This window comes from Dendronephthya gigantea, unplaced genomic scaffold, assembly GCF_004324835.1.
Source record: "Dendronephthya gigantea isolate DGI-Jeju-01 unplaced genomic scaffold, DenGig_1.0 000036F, whole genome shotgun sequence".
NCBI lineage: Eukaryota > Metazoa > Cnidaria > Anthozoa > Malacalcyonacea > Nephtheidae > Dendronephthya > Dendronephthya gigantea.
The window spans coordinates 643,776-662,774 of NW_021163046.1; the positions used below are offsets into that span (position 1 = coordinate 643,776).

At 36.9% G+C, this 18,999-nt stretch overlaps 3 protein-coding genes and 1 long non-coding RNA gene across 4 annotated transcripts; 3 read left to right on the forward strand and 1 right to left on the reverse strand.

Annotated features, from left to right (window-relative positions):
* Positions 1–4,954: 4,954 nt before the first annotated feature.
* On the reverse strand, positions 4,955–12,769 carry LOC114525950 (vacuolar protein sorting-associated protein 51 homolog). Its single transcript, XM_028547411.1, is given in 26 exon segments — positions 4,955–5,079; positions 5,169–5,247; positions 5,521–5,633; positions 5,753–5,879; positions 6,091–6,157; positions 6,348–6,504; positions 6,592–6,639; positions 6,892–6,996; positions 7,071–7,178; positions 7,381–7,478; positions 7,481–7,502; positions 7,576–7,718; positions 7,852–7,931; positions 8,125–8,225; positions 8,421–8,532; positions 8,822–8,925; positions 9,135–9,184; positions 9,369–9,411; positions 9,493–9,538; positions 9,693–9,781; positions 9,965–10,097; positions 10,179–10,252; positions 10,557–10,712; positions 10,868–10,953; positions 11,837–12,052; positions 12,642–12,769. Coding segments are annotated over 26 exon segments (2,394 nt in total). The 5' UTR covers positions 12,649–12,769; the 3' UTR covers positions 4,955–5,049.
* Positions 12,770–14,845: 2,076 nt separating this feature from the next.
* Positions 14,846–16,058, forward strand: LOC114525886. The gene is made up of 3 exons (XM_028547347.1): positions 14,846–15,010; positions 15,303–15,979; positions 16,042–16,058. Exons 1-3 carry the CDS (start codon positions 14,898–14,900, stop codon positions 16,056–16,058), a joined length of 807 nt encoding a protein of 268 aa, XP_028403148.1. The 5' UTR covers positions 14,846–14,897.
* A 9-nt stretch (positions 16,059–16,067) lies between these two features.
* Positions 16,068–16,753, forward strand: LOC114525922. Its single transcript, XR_003687276.1, has 3 exons — positions 16,068–16,126; positions 16,229–16,353; positions 16,710–16,753. It is a non-coding gene; the product is annotated as an uncharacterized LOC114525922 (long non-coding RNA).
* Positions 16,754–16,918: 165 nt separating this feature from the next.
* Positions 16,919–18,912, forward strand: LOC114525995 (serine/threonine-protein kinase haspin-like). Its single transcript, XM_028547473.1, has 7 exons — positions 16,919–17,071; positions 17,266–17,296; positions 17,418–17,464; positions 17,650–17,741; positions 17,884–18,189; positions 18,279–18,381; positions 18,538–18,912. The coding sequence occupies exons 1-7, from the start codon at positions 17,046–17,048 to the stop codon at positions 18,746–18,748; spliced, it is 816 nt and encodes a 271-aa protein (XP_028403274.1). The 5' UTR covers positions 16,919–17,045; the 3' UTR covers positions 18,749–18,912.
* Positions 18,913–18,999: the final 87 nt, after the last annotated feature.

Sequence of the window (18,999 nt, forward strand, 5' to 3'; positions counted from 1 at the left end):
TTTTTTGGTAGGATCTCAAATAAAATAACAATTTCAATAAGTTCATTTTAATGTTCATGATTAATTTTCTCGTCCAAAGCGCACACAACTTAAAGCATGCCTGTGCCATAGTGCACTATCTTTCCATAAGTTAGTTATCTGCGGCGCAAGTGAAGCTAGTGGTTACGGTGCGATTGTTTCGTATTTTTAATGAAGTGAAGTCAAAGTAAAGTACAAGTTTTAACAATGCATTTCAAAATAGGTATAAAAGCAAAAAGTACAAGAATTAAAAATGTATTTCAATGTGTATAACACGTATAATCATGAGGCAACAAGCATGCATTCGTCGAATACGCTAAGAAAAAAGCTGTTCATTTCAAAACTGTAATTTCCGCAGTTAACAAACAAACAAACGGCGGTTCTACAATATTACGGCAACAATTCATAATTATTCATTTAAAAGTCCTTCGAAGAAACGATTAAGTCAAGCAGAGAACAATAGCTTATCGACAAACGATGTGGTCGTCAAGCAGTTGTTAAGACGCTGATCTCTTTTGTACAAAGGTTCAAATATTAGATTAGCGTATTTTATATTCGACGAACCTGCTAGCAATACAAGCTAGTGTTTCGACTCTTTAAACAACAAAGTCTTGAAATAAATAGTCAATGTCTGTTTAACTGGATATTTGCGATTTCAGATGCCATTTCAGACGTAATGCTTGTTGCCTCATGACTATACTTTTAGCCGGATTCATATTAGAGATGGGAAACTCATCGAAGGCGGGGGACTCGTGTGAATCACACACGGGTTTCTCGTCCGAATTTTCCGGTCTAACTTTCCCGTCCGCTAAATTAAGAGACGGGTAAGTTGGACGGGAATCCCGTCTGCAAGAGAAACTCGTCTTAAACTCACATTTAGACGGATAAATCAGAAGAGTTTCAGAAATACCAGCACGGTCAAGGACGGAACAAGGCTAAGGAAAATAAACACAATTATTATCCTAATGATAACGCATTACCCAACAATCATACGTATAAATTTTTCACAACCAATTCACATTCAGACGGGTTTTTACGGCTTTCTTTTAGCCCGATTTTGAAATACATTGTTAATTCTTGTACTTTACTTTGACTTCACCTCATTAAAAATACAAAACAATCGCACCGTAACCATTAGCTTCACTTGGGTCGCATATAACCAACTTATGGAAAGATGGTGCTTTAAGGCGCGGCATACCTGTATGTGATAAGTTTAGCGACAACACAAATGGTTAATATTAAATTACAAGCTACGAATAAGATAGTAAAGATACAGTGTGTGAAATTTGAGAAAATAAATTAAGAAAATGAATTAAAGTGAACTCATTTAAATTGTTATTTCATTTGAGATCCTACCAAAAGGTATTGTGTTTCGTCAAAGATCCTTCCAAAGAAGGATTAGGTAAAATAAAAACTGTAGGCTTTCACCGCAAGAACTGGTGGTGTAATGGTGAAGACGATGAGCTGCCAAGTATACAGTCGATGGTTCAAGCCCTGGATAAACCGAAAAAGAACAACAAGGTAATAAGGTGAGAATTTGTGAGTGTGAGAGGAGTAGTGCGAGAGGGCGAATATGCCCTCCTAAATAGGAGGATAAATAGGGGTAAAGAGGTTTAAATGAGTACAAAAAGACTTAAACATTTTTATATGCTGTTTTCTCACCTATACCCTCCCCCTGCCCCGGCAGCCGAGGCCGCCCAATTATTACTAAGTCTTTTTGTACTCATATACCCCTCATTCACCCTATCTATCTCCTAATTTCCCTAAAGATTAACTTTGATTTGCAAAGATTATTCGAGTACAAACCTCCTCCGAGCAACATACCTACCATTTTTTTGTCTCTTTCTTTTTCTTTCCACCACCATGAGAAACATACCATACTGTTCTTGATACCACGATCTTGTACTTGATAGTCCACGACTTTACCACAAGGCTAACTGGTGATTGTTGGAAGCCTACACCAATTTATTCACCATAACCTTACCATGTTTTATTAATAACGAAAATTTTCATCCAAAACGAGACTCGAACCTTTGACTCTCAACACATGAGACTAACATTTTGACCACAACACTACAAGATCTTGTGCTGAATTGTTATGATTATTTAATTTACTTTATCCTTTTCACGAAGTTCATAATGAAAAACGGTTATGGTACGCTTCGAACCATCAATTTACCACTTGGGAGACCATTGTCTTCTCCACAACACTACAAGAGCTAGTAATGAACGGTTGTGGTTATTTAATTTACTTCATCCTGTTCATGAAATTCATAATGAAAAACGGTTAAGGTTGGATTCGAACCGTCGATTTAATATTTGGGAGGCCATTGTCTTCGCCGCAACACTACAAAGATCTTGTGCTGAACGGCTGTGGTTACTTAATTTACTTTATCCTTTTCTCGAAGTCAACCTCCCAGTTGTGAGGCTATTGTCGTCACCACTAGACCATTCGCCCCACGGATAATGGACGCTGTTTCTTATTTGACTTAAAACTTTTTTACGGCTTTCGACTTAATACGCGCGCTAAATCAACACTCACAGCGCAACGGGCGTGTTTGCAAGAGGAGTAAGAACCTGCTTACTTATATATGACATTAGTTAATGTAGTGATTGTGGGGTCATTACTCATTCACTGCGACTGCGCGGGATTGCTAAATACTTAGTTTGAGTTTTTATCGTTTGGCAATAGCGTTTAAGTGTATTTAATAAACGTAAAGTGTCCTTTTTCACTAACTGCATTTAATGAAAGCTAAACAGGTTGATTTAATTAGGAAATGAAGTGATAAAAGAACATTTAAATTTTGTTAAGTTCATCGAATAGTGCACGATCACCACCTGCACACAACACATGTGTGGATAATTAAAGATAGCTGCAAATATGCTAATTTAAGCATAACAAAGAAAGTGCAATAATGTACAAGGAGAAATGTGTTTTTTTACGCCAATTTCTTCTACACAGGCCAAAACCAGCGTCTGTGGATTTACCACTTGCATCTCTTAACCACTACGTGATCATAGCAGCTCTTGAAATACTTACATTTTTTGGTACACTTAGACATATCTCCCGGCACTTCCATTGAATTAGTACATCGAAAACTGCTTTTTTCACGCCAACTTCTTCTCTTGACACTTTACAGGCTAGAACCACCAATAACTCACTTGTGTTAACCACAACACCATCACGACGGCTCATGAAGTCCAAACATCTTTTGGCACATTTAAAAGTTAAAACTTTCTTCCAACACTTCCACCCAATAATTCAAACAACTTTTTTCTCTCCTCTTGAATGCATCCTCATCATCATCGAATGGTCCCATTTGAGGATGCATTCAAGCGCACAACACAACATCGAAGACCGCAAGGATATAACTAAAATCATCAAAGGCTTACTATATGTGACATCACTCTATGTGCTGATTGTGGGGTTATTACTCATTTACTGCGACTGCGCGTGTTTTCTTAATACTTTTTTTGAGTTTTATCGTTTTGCAATAGCGTTGAAGTATATTTAATAAACGTAAAGTAACCTTTTTCACTTACTGCATTTAATGAAAGCTAAACATATTGATTTCATTAGGAAGTAAAGTGATTAAAGGACATTCAAAATTTTGTTAATTTCATCGAATAGTGCACGATCACCGCCTGCACACAACACATGTGTGGATAATTAAAGATAACTGCAAATTTCTAATTAGCATAACAAAGAAAGTGCAATAATGTACAACGAAAAATGAGTTTTTTTCACGCCAATTTCTTCTCTTGACACTCCACAGGCCTGCACCAAGGGTCTGTGGATTTACCACTTGCATCTCTTAACCACTACATGATTTTTGGCACACTTAAACATATTCAAAACATCAGGGAATTTTTATATACCTCAGTGGTATTTCCAAATGGCAAAAATTTAGCCACGCCAGAATTCTTTTTTTAAAATTTCTGAATTCATATTCTTATTACAGTTATTATAGCCCGTGGGATCGTCTCATCAATAGCTAATATTGCTAATATTGGACTTTCAGCGCGGCAAAAAAACGTTTAAAACTTTAAAGCCTCGAAATTAAAAATGTCCCCAATCCATTTCAAAAATTGGCCCTTTCAACTTCGGGATGGAAATTTCGTACCCCACGAGATGTCTCCTGGCGACTCGCGTGGATTCATAATGGCTGCTCGGCGCTTCGATTTTTGTTTATTTGATATTTTCTATACCATTTTATGCCGTAACTTGTTTTTAAACTTCACCCGCAGTATTTGTTCAAACAATATACCGAGTCGAAGACACACGGAAGCTCATTCTGTGCTTCGTATTGTGCCAAATTATGTCGTCCCAACAAGTAATGCCTTTAAGACATTTGCTGACACCAGCGACCACTTCAAACACTGCCTCGTCGGGGCCGACAACATCGACCACAGCCGGCCCAAGTACGGCCGAAAGCTCGAGCGGAGATAAACTGATCAAGTAACATCTGATAAAACTTTGAAAGAAGCAGCGAAATAGCAGCGATATTATTAAAATAGGACCAGAATCTACATGTATTAAATATATTCATACCCCAATTCAATCTAAACTTAATCGAACAGCATGAAAACAACGGTTTATTTGTTCCTCCTGGAGGAATTGCCGTATCATGCGAGCGAAATCGAATCGCACATCGGAAAATTAGCCAAAGCTGTGCACCACAACTCTTGGGAGATAAGACTGGGACGTAGATAAATACGGTTACATACACATACTAAATACTAGAATGTATCGCGCCATTTCAGACTTGCGACGACGAAAAATAAAAAACAACAAAAACAAAACAAAAACAAAACCAGGGTGAATTTTCAACTCCGTCGCTGACGCCGGAGTAATAAGATTTAGACGGCGAATATTGATAAACAATGAAGTTTAGACTCCAGCAAGCGAAAAAGGACTCGCTAAAGCGAATTATAAGAAACTTTTTAATCAAATGTACTATTGTTTTGCGTAGATTTACAGGCGAATAAAGAATACTTTCCCATCGTGTTTGGACTTTCAAAATATTTCTTTTAGCCTCTGTCACATATAACTTCGACAACCTGCGGAAAAACAAAATATTCTTTAAACGACTACGCATAAACAGATAGGATGTATTCTGGTGTTTTTACGAAGTTGGATCTGTACTTACGCTACTTTCCATCAGATCAGGTTCAACACATCTGTGAACTGTGCTGTTGACCACTTCGTCTAGCATTACATGGACCAGCCTATATGTTTGGACGTTGAAAAACATGCTTAACCACATGATATCACGGCACATATACTGTATACCATACAATACCATACCATATACTATACTTATATCATACCATATCATATACTATAACTGTATCATACCATACCATACAATACCATACCATACACTATACCTATATCATACCATACAATACAATACCGTATAGTACACCTATATCATACCATACAATATCATACCATGCATCACATTACCACACAATGATACCACAGCAGAAAGCTCTTACTTTTCATCGGAAACAAATCTCCAGAGGTACACTTGCAGATAATGAGTGTCCACCTGCACTTGCTGTAAACCAAATTTACTGAAGATTCTCAACCTGACACATTCCAGCAATGTCTAAATCAAATGAATTTTTTAGAATGGTTTATGTTTTTAAAGACCCATTCGAAGTACACTTCGAGCAAATCTGGAAAAATATTTAGGACTGCTGGAAATGTAGGTCAGTCAAAACCTACCTTAAGCGTGATTTTGATAATCCCAGTTAAAATTGAGACTTTGGAAAACTCGACCGCGCTAAATATCTCGATCTTTTCCGAGAACAGTTTCTGAATATTGCTCAAGAGACTTTGATCATACCCAGTACTAAAACGTAAAACGGGAATGGACACCATCGCCTATACTACTTGGCATAGCGCAGAAGTATTTGTGTGACTCCAGTTTTGTATTACGGTCAGCGACACCCTTGTCAATTCCTACATCGCTACAGCTAGTTGCACCCTCCCCTGAAATCCCAACCTCGTGTCTTGATCGTGGCAACTTAACTGTTAGGTACATATCCCGTATTCTAATTTACCTTGGTGTGAAACTCCACTGACCTCGTTGTTGGCTGCGTTGCTGGTTATAAGTCCACTTGCTAGAATCTAGATGTGGAAATGCGACGTGTAAGAGCGATTATGATCAAATATGTTTCCAAATTACACTTCATATACTGTTGATCACAACTGGTGCTTGACACTGCAAAATAGTCTAGAATACTTCCATAATACTATACGCCTGATTCTGAGTCATTCTTGGAGCTACAGTATACGAATTCAATAATTCTCGCCATACCTGAGCTGTGGGCTTTTCTTGAGCCCTCTTCATAGAGTGATCCAACCTCAGCGTCGATGGCGGTGATATCTTCCACGACCCGCTTCATTACCGCGCGGACATTGCGTGGCTCGATCGTGCTCAGCCAATCACGAGTTTCGACACTTTTACGAATCATCTTTAAAGAAAAGAATAAGTGCTTACAGTGTAGATCGTGGTTTGTATGTATGGGTATCCTACTTGAACAATCTCTTTCTTTCTTTACCTGAGAAACAGTGAGGCCTTGAATTCTAACGAAGTGATTTATCAGGTGCTGAAAAACATAGCAAATAAGAAGAGTTGATGCAGATTATGAGGGACGATGAGAGATTGGTGACTTGATGAGGGTTGATGAGAGATAATGAGGATTGACGAGAGAGTGAGGGTTTATGAGGGACGATGAGAGATTATGAGGGTCGATCAAACTTGATGAGGGTTGATGAGAGATAATGAGGGTCCACATACAGAGGATGAGGGTTGATGAGGGAAGATATGAACTTAAATACACGATATAATCACCATTTACCTGAGAGGCTGTCTTGGCCAAGTCAGTCAGTTCAGTCACAGAGGTAATGACAGATCCCCTGCCCAGCTCTTCATCCACCGGGAACTGCTGGTCTGTCAATGATAACTAATGGAAGAAGACAAAAAACACACATGAACATCATCATTCCTATTTCACATTTCACACAAAATATCACTCACTAGATAGTCGACAGAAGACTCGTGGAAATCCAAACACAATCTCGACAACAACAACACGAGGGATGGTGGAGCATGCATTGTTTTCTCACGAACGTTATCGCAGAACGCCTGAAAACACACACAAAAGACTTGCACAGTCCTAAACAGCAAGTCACTAATAAACATTTAAGAGTCCATTTTTTCTTTGATAAGCCAAATTACATGTATATCATTGCTTCCCAGAGCATGAGCTTATAAATCGTATCACAAGGCAACGGTGGTAAAGTTATTTTTCTCCTTCAACTTCAAGCCAGAACAAACACTCTTATACCTGGGCAGAACTGAGAATCTGTTTGATATGACTGACAACGAGGCTTTGGCGAATATCGTCAGAACAGAACGGACCTCGAAAGTACGGACGAACAGCAAGGTGATGTCTGTACCGATAAACGACTAAAATATAAACAATAACATTTATATTCGAAACTATAGTTGACAAGACGTTAGGTGTCTGACTTTCACCGACCTTTAGGTTGTTCAAAGCTGTTTTAACTTGTCCAATGATAGCTGTGTGGAAATTTGAACGAAGTTCAGCTAACGTCTCGTTTTTTTCGGCGTTGTTTTGATGTTTTGGAGCAGCCAATGTTTGTCTCAGATCAGTTAAGGACGCTGGATTAAATCAGATCGAAGAAAACTTATTGAAAACATGATTGATATAAATTCGAATACATTTTACAACAAAACATACAACAGTTTTGATTCAAAATCGTCGATTTTATAATATAACTCTACACAAACTTACCAGCAAACTGCCGTTGTAGACTTTGAGTATAAAACTGCACCCTTTTGTGAGCAGTTCTGGTGATAATATTCCCGCCAGACCTATATAACAGAGTTATTTTGACAAATAAGTAGGCCGTTATAATTCAGCAATGTCGTTCATCTAAAAATTTGTCTATTTAAGAAAATATGGGCACGTGGGAGTGATTGGTTGCGAAGAGACGTTGAAAGATGGTTTCGGAGATGAACAACTTAAAAATGGCGGGAAATTTGGCGCCAAAACTTTCGTACGAACCTTAAAACTCCCAACTCTGGCATTAATTTTTCAACCGCTTGAAGTCTTCGATGAAATCGATCCAATGACCTGACCAAGATTTGATCATCGCCATGGGCATTCTAAAAAGAAAGAAAAAATGTTCGACAAACATCCTTGTTTAATGTAATTTCGCTTTTTCTTCACGAAATGAGTAATTAGATATTACTTTCTGTTTTAAATGGTCTTGTAAATAGTGTTTCCAAGACAACATGAGACCATTCTTGATGGTCATCAATGAACATTAAAAAAATCACAACAAAACACTGTCTTATTACCTCAAGTTCCAAGCGATCTTCAACGATCTTAAAATATTCCCCCATCAGCGTCAAAACAAATGTGACTATCTTCTCTCGAGCAATGGCGTCCATATTTTGCTTCTCATCGTCGCTAACAAAAACATCGATAAACAAACACACAGTTTAGGCGATTTCCCAAAGTTATCAGAATCAGCAATTTCAACAAATTTAGTCAGTTCATTGGGGAAGAAGACCCTAAAAGATATAATTTTCTTTCTTTCGATATAAACATAGAAAGTTTGAAATGAAAAAATGCACATCTTCACTGCAAATTCAATGTGTTCTCAAATCTTTCATCTTCCATGCACAAATGTATCTACGTACTACAGATAAAGATTCGAACAATTTTTGTCACAATTTTCTTCCAAAACAACACTCACTGTCCATAATTTCTGTTGCTGAATAATTCATTGTAAGAAGCAATGACGAGCGATATATTGCTGAGAAAATTGTTACATCCGTGGTCTGTGAACTCCAAGATATCCTATACACAAAGAACAACAAAGATCAGCACAGAATATTGCATGGATATATTTTACTCAGTCTACTGTATCCAAGACTTTTGCTAGAGTTCCTTGTTCACCAAGCAGTTAGTATCTTTTTTTTACCTAGATTCTGACGATTTTTATTTGCTAGTCTGAGGGCGTATAATCAAAAATTTTTGTGAATGTTTTGAATGCTGAAATCTCTCACCATGATCCCATGACTTGTGACATCAGAGTTGGCGTCGGTTTGGACGCTATCTGCAAAACAAAAACAAGTATGAAGTGCGGTTTTCAGTCAGATGATTTGAAATAGTAAAAAGTCTCAGTTTGTCGTTGTAAATCAAGGCGAATATTTCAAACTTCGGCTTGATAATTCATAATATGTTCAACCTCATTTAATACTGAATATCAATCCACCACGAATGATGTAACATTCACTTACCATCATGCGAGCCCAAGTGAGATTTATCCTCTTTTAAATCGACCTAAATACATATTTAATTCAACTCTTTGATATCGCAGTGAGGCAGGATAAATGTGCTGGCAAAATCGCAAATCTCGATTACCTGATTTTTCAATTCGAGCAAATTTTCATCTAGCCTTTCTTTTGCACTGAAATAAGAAAACAACAAACTTATCTATACAATTTGAATAAGATGTGGTTGTGAGGATGAATATTGGTAATATGTAGTTCTTTGCAAGTAAATCTTGCGGCAGAAATGTTTACAGAAAGTTGGCTAAATTGAAAATTAACAGACAGGCTTACTGTGCAAGATATTCATCACAAAGTTCATTTGGTGGTTCCTTCAACTGGAGCAGCAAGTCAACACATTCTGTGAGTTGTTTAGGAGTCGACTGACAAGAAAAAGTAAAATTTTCAAAATATAAATTGTCAGACATTCTAAATTGTCATTCACAACTTGTCGAACGTGTATGTATAATTTCAGGTACTTTGCACCCGGAGAAAATCATCCAAAATACATGACACGTAAGTCGGCCTGGCTATTAAACCGATAAGATTATCAAGCGAAGCTATACCTTAGGATCTCTGAAGTGATCTTTCAAACAATTTCTAAGATCTTTAACAATAACTTCGCAATCCTGTTGGATGTCACGGAATGAAGGCATATGTTGGTATTGATGTAAAACGTCGCGAGCTTTCGTGTAGTACCTGGTAGGGATGGAAAAGAAAATAACTTACACTGTATCAAAAATAAAAATAACAAGCAAATTGTTATACATCATGTTTTACCTGACAGCCAGGGAGTAATGCTTCATTTCCACACATTTTTTAAGTCTGGACGGAAGTTCAAATAAGAATTGCAACTGGAACGAAAAATATAAACTACTTTTGAAGCCGATAATCGAACAAGAAGTAGCACAAATACAATTCTTGTTAGCCAAATCTCGTGAATTAACTATCACGCAATCTGTCCATATTTGATTGAGCAAGTTCAAATTTTCATAAGATTTGAACTGAAAGTTTTCACGGGAATATAAACATGGGAATATCCCGTTAACACTCATGCAACTCTTGTTTTCGTTCGACAAAGTGCCGACAGTTGATAAAGCGCTCGCTTGACGAACTTCAACTAAACTTCAAGTTTAATACAGATGATACAACACGAACCTTTCTTAACAACGCATGAACGCCTGATAACTTGGTAATCTGCAGGCGTTTGTCTTGCAATGTGTTGCTTATCTTGTCGTTAAATGCTGTAATCGCGGACATTTTTATTGACAAATTATCCATCTCTTCCTCCATTTTCTTGAAGTCATTTTTCATCTGCAATATGTCCAGACAACACTTCATCTTCTCACGTGGGTAAAAAGCACAAAATGTGATTGAAAAACCTTAACTAGCCATCGCAATAATTTGCTAAAAGTCTGTTTTTGCGTTTTTCTTTTGGATTGGTTGTTGAAAGAAAACAGTTGACGCACCTTGCGAATCGTGTCCGTAGCGCTGATGAATTTATTGTAATTTTCGTAAACCAACGTCTGCATTTCGCTGTCCAAAGATTTGATTTCTAGATTTGGTAAAATTGCAGATACATACTTCACCACTTTTGCTAACATTCTTTCCTGGAATTGTGTTGGTCAAAGTGACCATTCTATAGAGCTCATCAGTGTACGTGTCAGGGGTGATGAAAAGAGTTTGGGAAAAAAAGAAAAGCCTCAGGGAGGTGGGTTAGACGTGAATGGAAGCACCCACACCCGTAGAGAACGGGGTACCACAACCTCACTTTTCTACCAAAGCCTGTCAGCCACTGATCTACTGTGAAATTAACTACTGTATGAACATAAAAGTGGCCCAGACGATATGTACACGTCAATGATCTCTGCAGTGACTGGATTGATGTAAAAGTGATCCAGTATTTCTAAAGTAAGGCACGAGTAAGGTGATCCACTGATCTTCATGGAGTTAACTGGATTGATATACAAGTAATCCAATTAATTTGGCCTTATATCTACACTCATTGGATTTATATCAGGTTGACCAGCATTACAAAATTTACTCAAGTAACTGATCTATCTTATTTAACTGGATTAATATATTACACAGCTGATCAACCATTCATCTCCTTTATATATATAAACTGGATTAATATAAAGATAATCTAGCATAACTACATTAGGCATTAGCCACTGATCTCCCTTGAGTCCACTGAATTGCAATGGAGGTTATTTTAGAATAATAAAAGTACATTGGTTACTAATTTTGATAATCTAGCTTTTCTACAGTTACATGAAACACTGAACTATATTGACTGGATTAACATAAATCACTGATCTACATTAAATTCACTGGACTGACATGAACTCAGGTAGAAATTATCAGCTACATTAGGTCACTGATCTGCATTAATAAACTGAATATATGAAGAATTTCAAGTGTTTTACAGTCCGTACGTTTTGTAATATCGGTTTCTTTGTCCATGAGCTCAGTGAGACTTTTCTCTTTCAGTAATTTCTCCATGTAATCATCAGGCTTAAAATGAGCCCCATTAATATCGCAAGGATTAACCGGAGTCTCTCCAGGCTCGTCTCCGACCCCATAGTATAATTTCAGCAGGCCACGTTTCTGTCTGTGCCTAGCCCTTGCGACACTGCTGTCTGGATCTTCCTCTGCAAATATTAGAGTGATTAATCGTTTTATTTACTGTCGGAAATGCAGGTTTAGGTACCAGTGCCAATTATAATTATTTTGGTGCCAATTATAATTATTTTGGTGTAATCAATCAGTATCGTCTCTACTCTGGTTCATATAATGAGAGGAATCATAACACAGTCATCGTCAGGAAATTTTGGTGAACTTGAGAGCTTGGATTCCTATACCCGAGGCTTTGACAAACCAAGCAACACCATATCATATGATTCTCAGAATATTTTGAACATATATTCACATCCTACCCCATGGCTGGTAGCTGACCAGCATCCCCTTGGACCCCAATACAAGACCACAGACCTAAGCATTCCTGCCTAAATTGTGTTCAAGTGATAGTTTTTAGGTGTACATTTTTATAATAAAAAGTTTCAGTTAAAATCTCCACTTTCCCACACATGTAGGCCTTCGATTAATGCCACTTGTTCACTATATGTCGAAGATTGGCAAATGCAAGTCAAACGAATTTTAAAATAATATTTATATATTTACAAACGATAGTCATCCGACCCAAATGAAATGGTTACTATCTTCGTAGAAAATATAACTTACCAGCCATTTTACACAAATTCCTTCTTAAAAGATCATCTTGTACATTCCCTTCAATAAAAATAAACAAATTTCTCCTCCGATTTAAAACAAGCAGTCGAGAAGTTATTTTAATTTCAAAATTAAATGGACGAAATGTCGGAATGAGATGTTATGTAGGATACTTCATGTTACAACATGTTTAGAATGTATAGATAACAGAAATTGCAGAAATGGAAGAATATTGATTGGATGTCCAATCAAATTTCAGAAAGTTGATTTATATCCCATCATTCTCCTGTGCACAAATCTTTATACATAACAGGTGATCTTAAGGTGGAGTTTTGAGAAAATTGTTGAATGCAGGTTTGATGATGTAAATTTAAGCACGAACATTGCAAACTATAGATTAAAATTAGCTTTAACATATTGAATACTCTTTGAATTAAGAAAATATTTAATCTTTTTTATTGAATAAAAAAGGTAATCCGTCAATAGTTAATCCATCAATAACTTGGTAGGTTACAGCCATTATATTTGTGCTCAAACAGTGCTAATGTAATTGATTAGTTTAGATTTTCCAATAGTAATCGTTGTTTTCACAATCCTTGTCCACCATTTATCGCAGATGACAAAAAATCAGCATAAGATGACATTCATTGACACATGCCACTTGTCCATCCACAGATTTCCACAGATACTATGATTAAGGTGGCAAAGTTTACAAAACAAGCAAGTTTCGGGAGCAATTTTCATCTGATGAGGAAGGGTCCCACACAGTGATCACATGAGGTCCTTTTGTGGATCAAGTGACATTCTGCCAAGCTTGGCAAGGCATTCTTTTCTGTGAAGCAATAAGAGTAAATCATCAAAAGAGATCATCAGGACACTAATAATTCTAATTTAGTATTTTTCTATTTACTCCTCTGAACTATGGCTTGCTGGATAGATAAATAGTAGACTAATGTGCATAATGTACGGCAAAAGCACTCCACTGGCAAAACAGACTTTGCCAGAACATAAAGTGTGCATCTTGCCAATTTTTATACCAAAGATTGGGCCCTAAACATTATTGAAAAAATGTTTAGGAATTTGACTACTTTGGATGGTAAAAAAGGGACACAAATGTTAAACAGTTCACTTCATACCTTGAAAATAGCGTACCCGACGGACGTTTTGAATAAAACCAACATTTTCAGGCTGAAAAGCGGCAAAAATTTTGCTCAAACTGTGAACGTTCAGTGAACTACACGCGATAAAATAATAAGAGAAATGCGCGCGAACAGTCACGATCATTTCCGAACGATATCCGAGCTCTTACGACATCACACGACGTTCGTTCCGAACAATCAGCATTTCAAACAGGGCTTCCACTTGCAAGGAAATTTCCCTGCAAAAGGAAATTTTGGCTTTTTCAAGGAAAAAGGCAAGGAAATAAAATTGAGGAGGAAATGGACAGGAAATTTTAGCCTGGGCAAGGAAATTGCAAGGAAATCTTGAAAATTGTTTATATTAGACTTAAAATTGAATAAAAAATAATAAGTTTGCAAAGATTTGGTTCTTCAAGTATATAACCATTTTCCTCACTCATAGGTGTAGGGTTTTGTTTTCTTCCGGGAGGGGGGCTTAAAGCTTGGCTAACCAAGGTATAGACTTCATGTAAGCCCAGCTAAAAGTCTCCCTGTATAAAATGAGGAATACAGAAAGTAGTGGCTGCGGATCTAAACTTCGTATTTCAGAATTGCTTTTCTAAGTTGTTTGATATATTATTATATGTTATTATATTCACTAATAAAACTGTTTCATGTGTATATAAGGATGTCTTTTTAAAGATTCAACATTGCTATATGATGCAATTATTACCTAGTAAATTTTTTACCCTAAAATTTCTCGGGGGGTTCTAGCCCTCAGCCCCCCCCCCCCCAAATACTCTACGCCTATTTTACACTTCTATCAAAGTTTCTGTGGTTAATTTAATAAAAAGTGACCAAATTTTTGGATGAATTTTGGAAGTATTTTTGTATATGGAATATATTTCAGCTGTATCACTTAAAAAAATATTGTTTATTTTGTCACTGAGAAAAATTTGTTCCATTAAGGCCGCTATTTGCAAGGAATTTGCAAGGAAATTTGGAAATTTTGGCAAGGAAATATTTTTGGAAAAAAGGATTTTTTAGCATCTCAAAAGGAAATTTGGTAAATCAATTGTGGAAGCACTGATTTCAAAATTCTAGCGCCAAAAATCAAAACAAAGAAAATATCAACATTCGAAGCGAAGTTATGGAGTTTAAAAAGATAAAAACTTACGGGAGATTTAAACATCGTGTAATTAAGAGCGATCTTTGGATCTCAACTAGCTCAGAAAGCTCAATAAGCGATGGATCTATATTATGGTAAGATTACTATCACCGAGCTGTGACTGTGTTCTTACTTTATATAACATGTCGGCGATGTCGCTTCACTTAAATACACAGATCAATGGCTGTTTAAATAGCACAAGTTTGTAGTTTGTATTATAGTCTATCAGATTGTAAAAGACTGTTGAATATTCGCTTGTGACTCGTCTCGTCTGTGCTGGTCTGCTGGACAATATAGACAAAGGAGCCAATAATGAAATAATGCTATTTCTCGGTAGAAATAATCGGTTAATTTTGATGTTAAGTACTTCCTAATGTGTTTATTCAGTGAGAATATATCATCACAAACCGCGGATATTTCGTCCAAAGGGAAAGAGAATGCTCGGCCTGGTCACTCAACCCCATACAGCGGGAATTCACGCGTCACCGTCAGACGGCGAAGACTGCCAACCATCAGTCCTCTTCTCACAGAATCACCATCAAACGCCAAAACCAGCCAGTTTGACAGTCCTAGCTTGTTCTCTGATACCAGCAACATAGATTATGAAGACTTGGTCAATGAGAGTGAATCACGGTGTAACACAGCCAATCAGAGCGAATCAAGATGCAGCACAGCCAATCAGAGCGATGCTAAATTAAGCATTGCTAATTCGAGTTTGACAAGTGAATCATCGGATTCCACAACAAGAAAAGAAATAGAGGTGGAAATAAAACTACAAAAACTTTCAAGCAATGATATTCTAAATATCTCCGATGGGATAAAATGCTTATCCCTAAATGAAGAAATTCTAGATGAAATTTCCTCTGATGGAATTCTCAGACATTCGGACATGAATAGCCGAAAAAGTATTTCGGGCAAAGTAAAACACACTTCATTTGAATCTGAATGCGAGATTCCTTCTAATTTCCAGTCTAGACAAAACGAAGAAATTTCAGCAGACGATGACTTACCTTTGGCAAAGAAATTTCGAGAGTTTCGTTTACTTGATGCGAAAGTTTATCTGAGTAAAAAAGACGGTCTAAAACAATCCTCAAATGCGGCCAATATCGAAACCAATGTGAAAGAGGTGGAAAAGAAGTCTGAACACGCCTGCGAACGGCGAAGGCATTGAAGAGATTCATGAAAAGAATGCAAACTGCTCTACATTTGCGGTGAGAATATCTATTTATATTTGTAGTATGTGCGACCTTTCGTACGTAATCTTTCGTCCAACGAATTCATAATTAGTGAATACATTTTATATGGTATTACAGGACGCTCTAACGCCAGGAAGTTTCAGTCGGCGGCGTCAAAAAAGGCCATTAAGCTCCTTCGAAAAAATCCTCCAACAATGCGGTCAAAATAGAGCATTGAAATTCCATGAAATACTATCGAAAAGGTGCGTGAACCGTTGGTAAAGTAACATGTAAACATTCTAAAACTATGATCATATATATATATTAAAAAATACGATATCTTAAAGTGGAAGTACAGCCCGTTCTGCGCATCGTTTCTGCTCATCACAATGTGAGGTCTTCAAATAAAAATGTTGCCCAAATTTTGCGTGTCTCGAATTTTTCTCATCAAAAACATTATAGTTCATATTCATTTGAAGGCATAGCGAACCTAAACGTTTTAAGATATTCAGACAACATAATAAAGGCTATTTCGAAAAGAATAGAAGTTCAAAATGCAAACAAACCGTTTGTTTACATTCGCCACGGACTTGACTCCCACATGTATTTCTTAATTTAGAGTTCTGGAAAACTGTGTTAAAGTCGGCGAGGGGACTTACGGAGAGGTTTTCAAGTTTAATTATGGTGTTGAAAATGCTGCTTTAAAGGTTCATTTATAGTTTTAAGAAAATTTGTTATATCTTTATAAACAAAATCTTTCGGCTTGTACAATTAACAACGTTGTCTGAAATCTTGTTTTCTGTGTCATATGTATCCTACAAACCGGGCCAAAGTCAGTTTATCCTCTGATTGAGTTGCATTGATTACATCCACTTTTTGTCCACTGTTTCTCCAGATTATTCCAGTTGAAGGGGATTTTCCAGTGAACGACGAACCCCAAAAGACATTTGAAGAGATGATTCCTGAAATCGTGATTTCAAAGTAAATGTGATATTAATGACGTGTAGCTAAAATAAAAGATTCCATGTACATTGTATCTTTACGTCAAAGTAGAAAAATGCTTGTACACAATAAGAAACACTATAGTCTGTCCCATCTCATGCTGCATCAAAACACTGTCTCAAAAAATTTAAACAAAATATACATGACAGAACCTTTTCTGTATTTTTTTTTAGAGAACTTAGTAAACTTGGTGATTTTGACGAGGTAAGTTTTACCTTTTCGCGAGATTTCATCTTTACACCAACCATTTTACCGGATATATTTTATATAAGATTGCAAACAATATGTCATTTTAAAATTCTTCATCTGTTTCTTCTCGATTCAGGACGATTGCAGTGCCAACGCTTGCTCAAATTTCATAAAAGTTAAGAGGTAAAGTCTACTGTTTAGTAAAAATTTCATGCGAAAGGCTATTGTTTTTTTAAGGACAACATGACAAGGCAATTCTTTTTGGAGTCAAACTAAATTGCATCAGAAATTCAAAGGTGCAAGCCCAGATTCAGTTACAAAGTTTTCAGTTTCAAATATGCACGAAATTTCATTCGCGATTGATTTAGGGTGATGCTCGTTCAAGACTGTTACCCGAAAAAATTATTGCAAGAATGGGACAGCTGGAAAAACGGCCATATCTGTGAAAACGAACGACCCGGTAGGCGAAAGTCTTTTCCCGCCATTTTTTCTGATCCCCCAGATTAATCCTTCTAATATTGTACACACAGATCTGGCCCAGGTCAAACTACTTTTCTAAATGAAATTTTTACCTCAATATTTACTACCACCATTTTGCACAGATATGTACCACTCGGACCAATATTTCGTAGTGTTCGAGTTTATTGATGGAGGCGAAGACCTGGAACGCTTCGAATTTAAGTCGTTTCAAGAGGCGTTGAGTGTCTTACAGCAAGTTGCATTGTCTCTCAGTGTTGCTGAGAAATCGCTGACGTTTGAACACCGCGATTTGCACTGGGGTAACGTGCTTATCAAAAGAACAAAATGCAAGACAGTTCACTACAAGTTATGTGGAAATGATATCTCCGTCGATAGCGCTGGTGTTTTTGTCAGCATCATCGATTTCACATTGTCAAGACTCGCAAAAGGTATACAGCAACAGTTTAGCCCATACAAAACATTGCCTTTGAAATGGTTTGAGAATTTAAAAATTCAGTCGTTTTTTTTACACTTATAGATGGAGTAACGGTATTTTGCGACCTTTCCAAAGATCCCGACATATTCAACGGGAAAGGCGACTATCAATTTCAGGTCTATAGACTTATGAAGAAAACAAATGGGTTAGTAAAATTACGTTGCCAAAGTTTCTTAGGTTCACTTCCTATCAACACCATAGTAGATGGCTGCCAATATGGCCGCCGAGATGCGCTATCCAGTTCTTATTTTGAGATCAGTTCTTTGCATTATTTTGAATATACGAAATTTGATTTTTTTAGCAACAACTGGGAGATTTATAAACCATACTCAAATGTTCTTTGGATGCGATATTTGATCGACAAAGTACTAAACGCCAAAAAGTACAAGAAAGCGCAAGCAAGCGTTCAACGAAACATCAGAACGTATTATCGACAAGTGCTGTCATTTGAATCGGCATTTCAAGCAGTGCAAGACGGATTTCTAGGAATAGATGTTTGCAATGATCTGTAGAAACGGCAACCAATGTGTATCATGTTTTTAAAGATATATGTGTGCGCATGTATAAATATATAAATTGAATTTCGTAAATTAATCAAGATTAAATTCTACTGTCGCATTTATACTCTGTCAAATTATGTAAAACAAGACGCCTGCTCAAGGCGTTACTCCGCCTGCAGGTGAGGAAACTACAGATGGTGACAAAAGGTTACAAAATGAGGTGATTTTGCTTTTTGTACTGTTGGATGTCATACTTTTGGGAT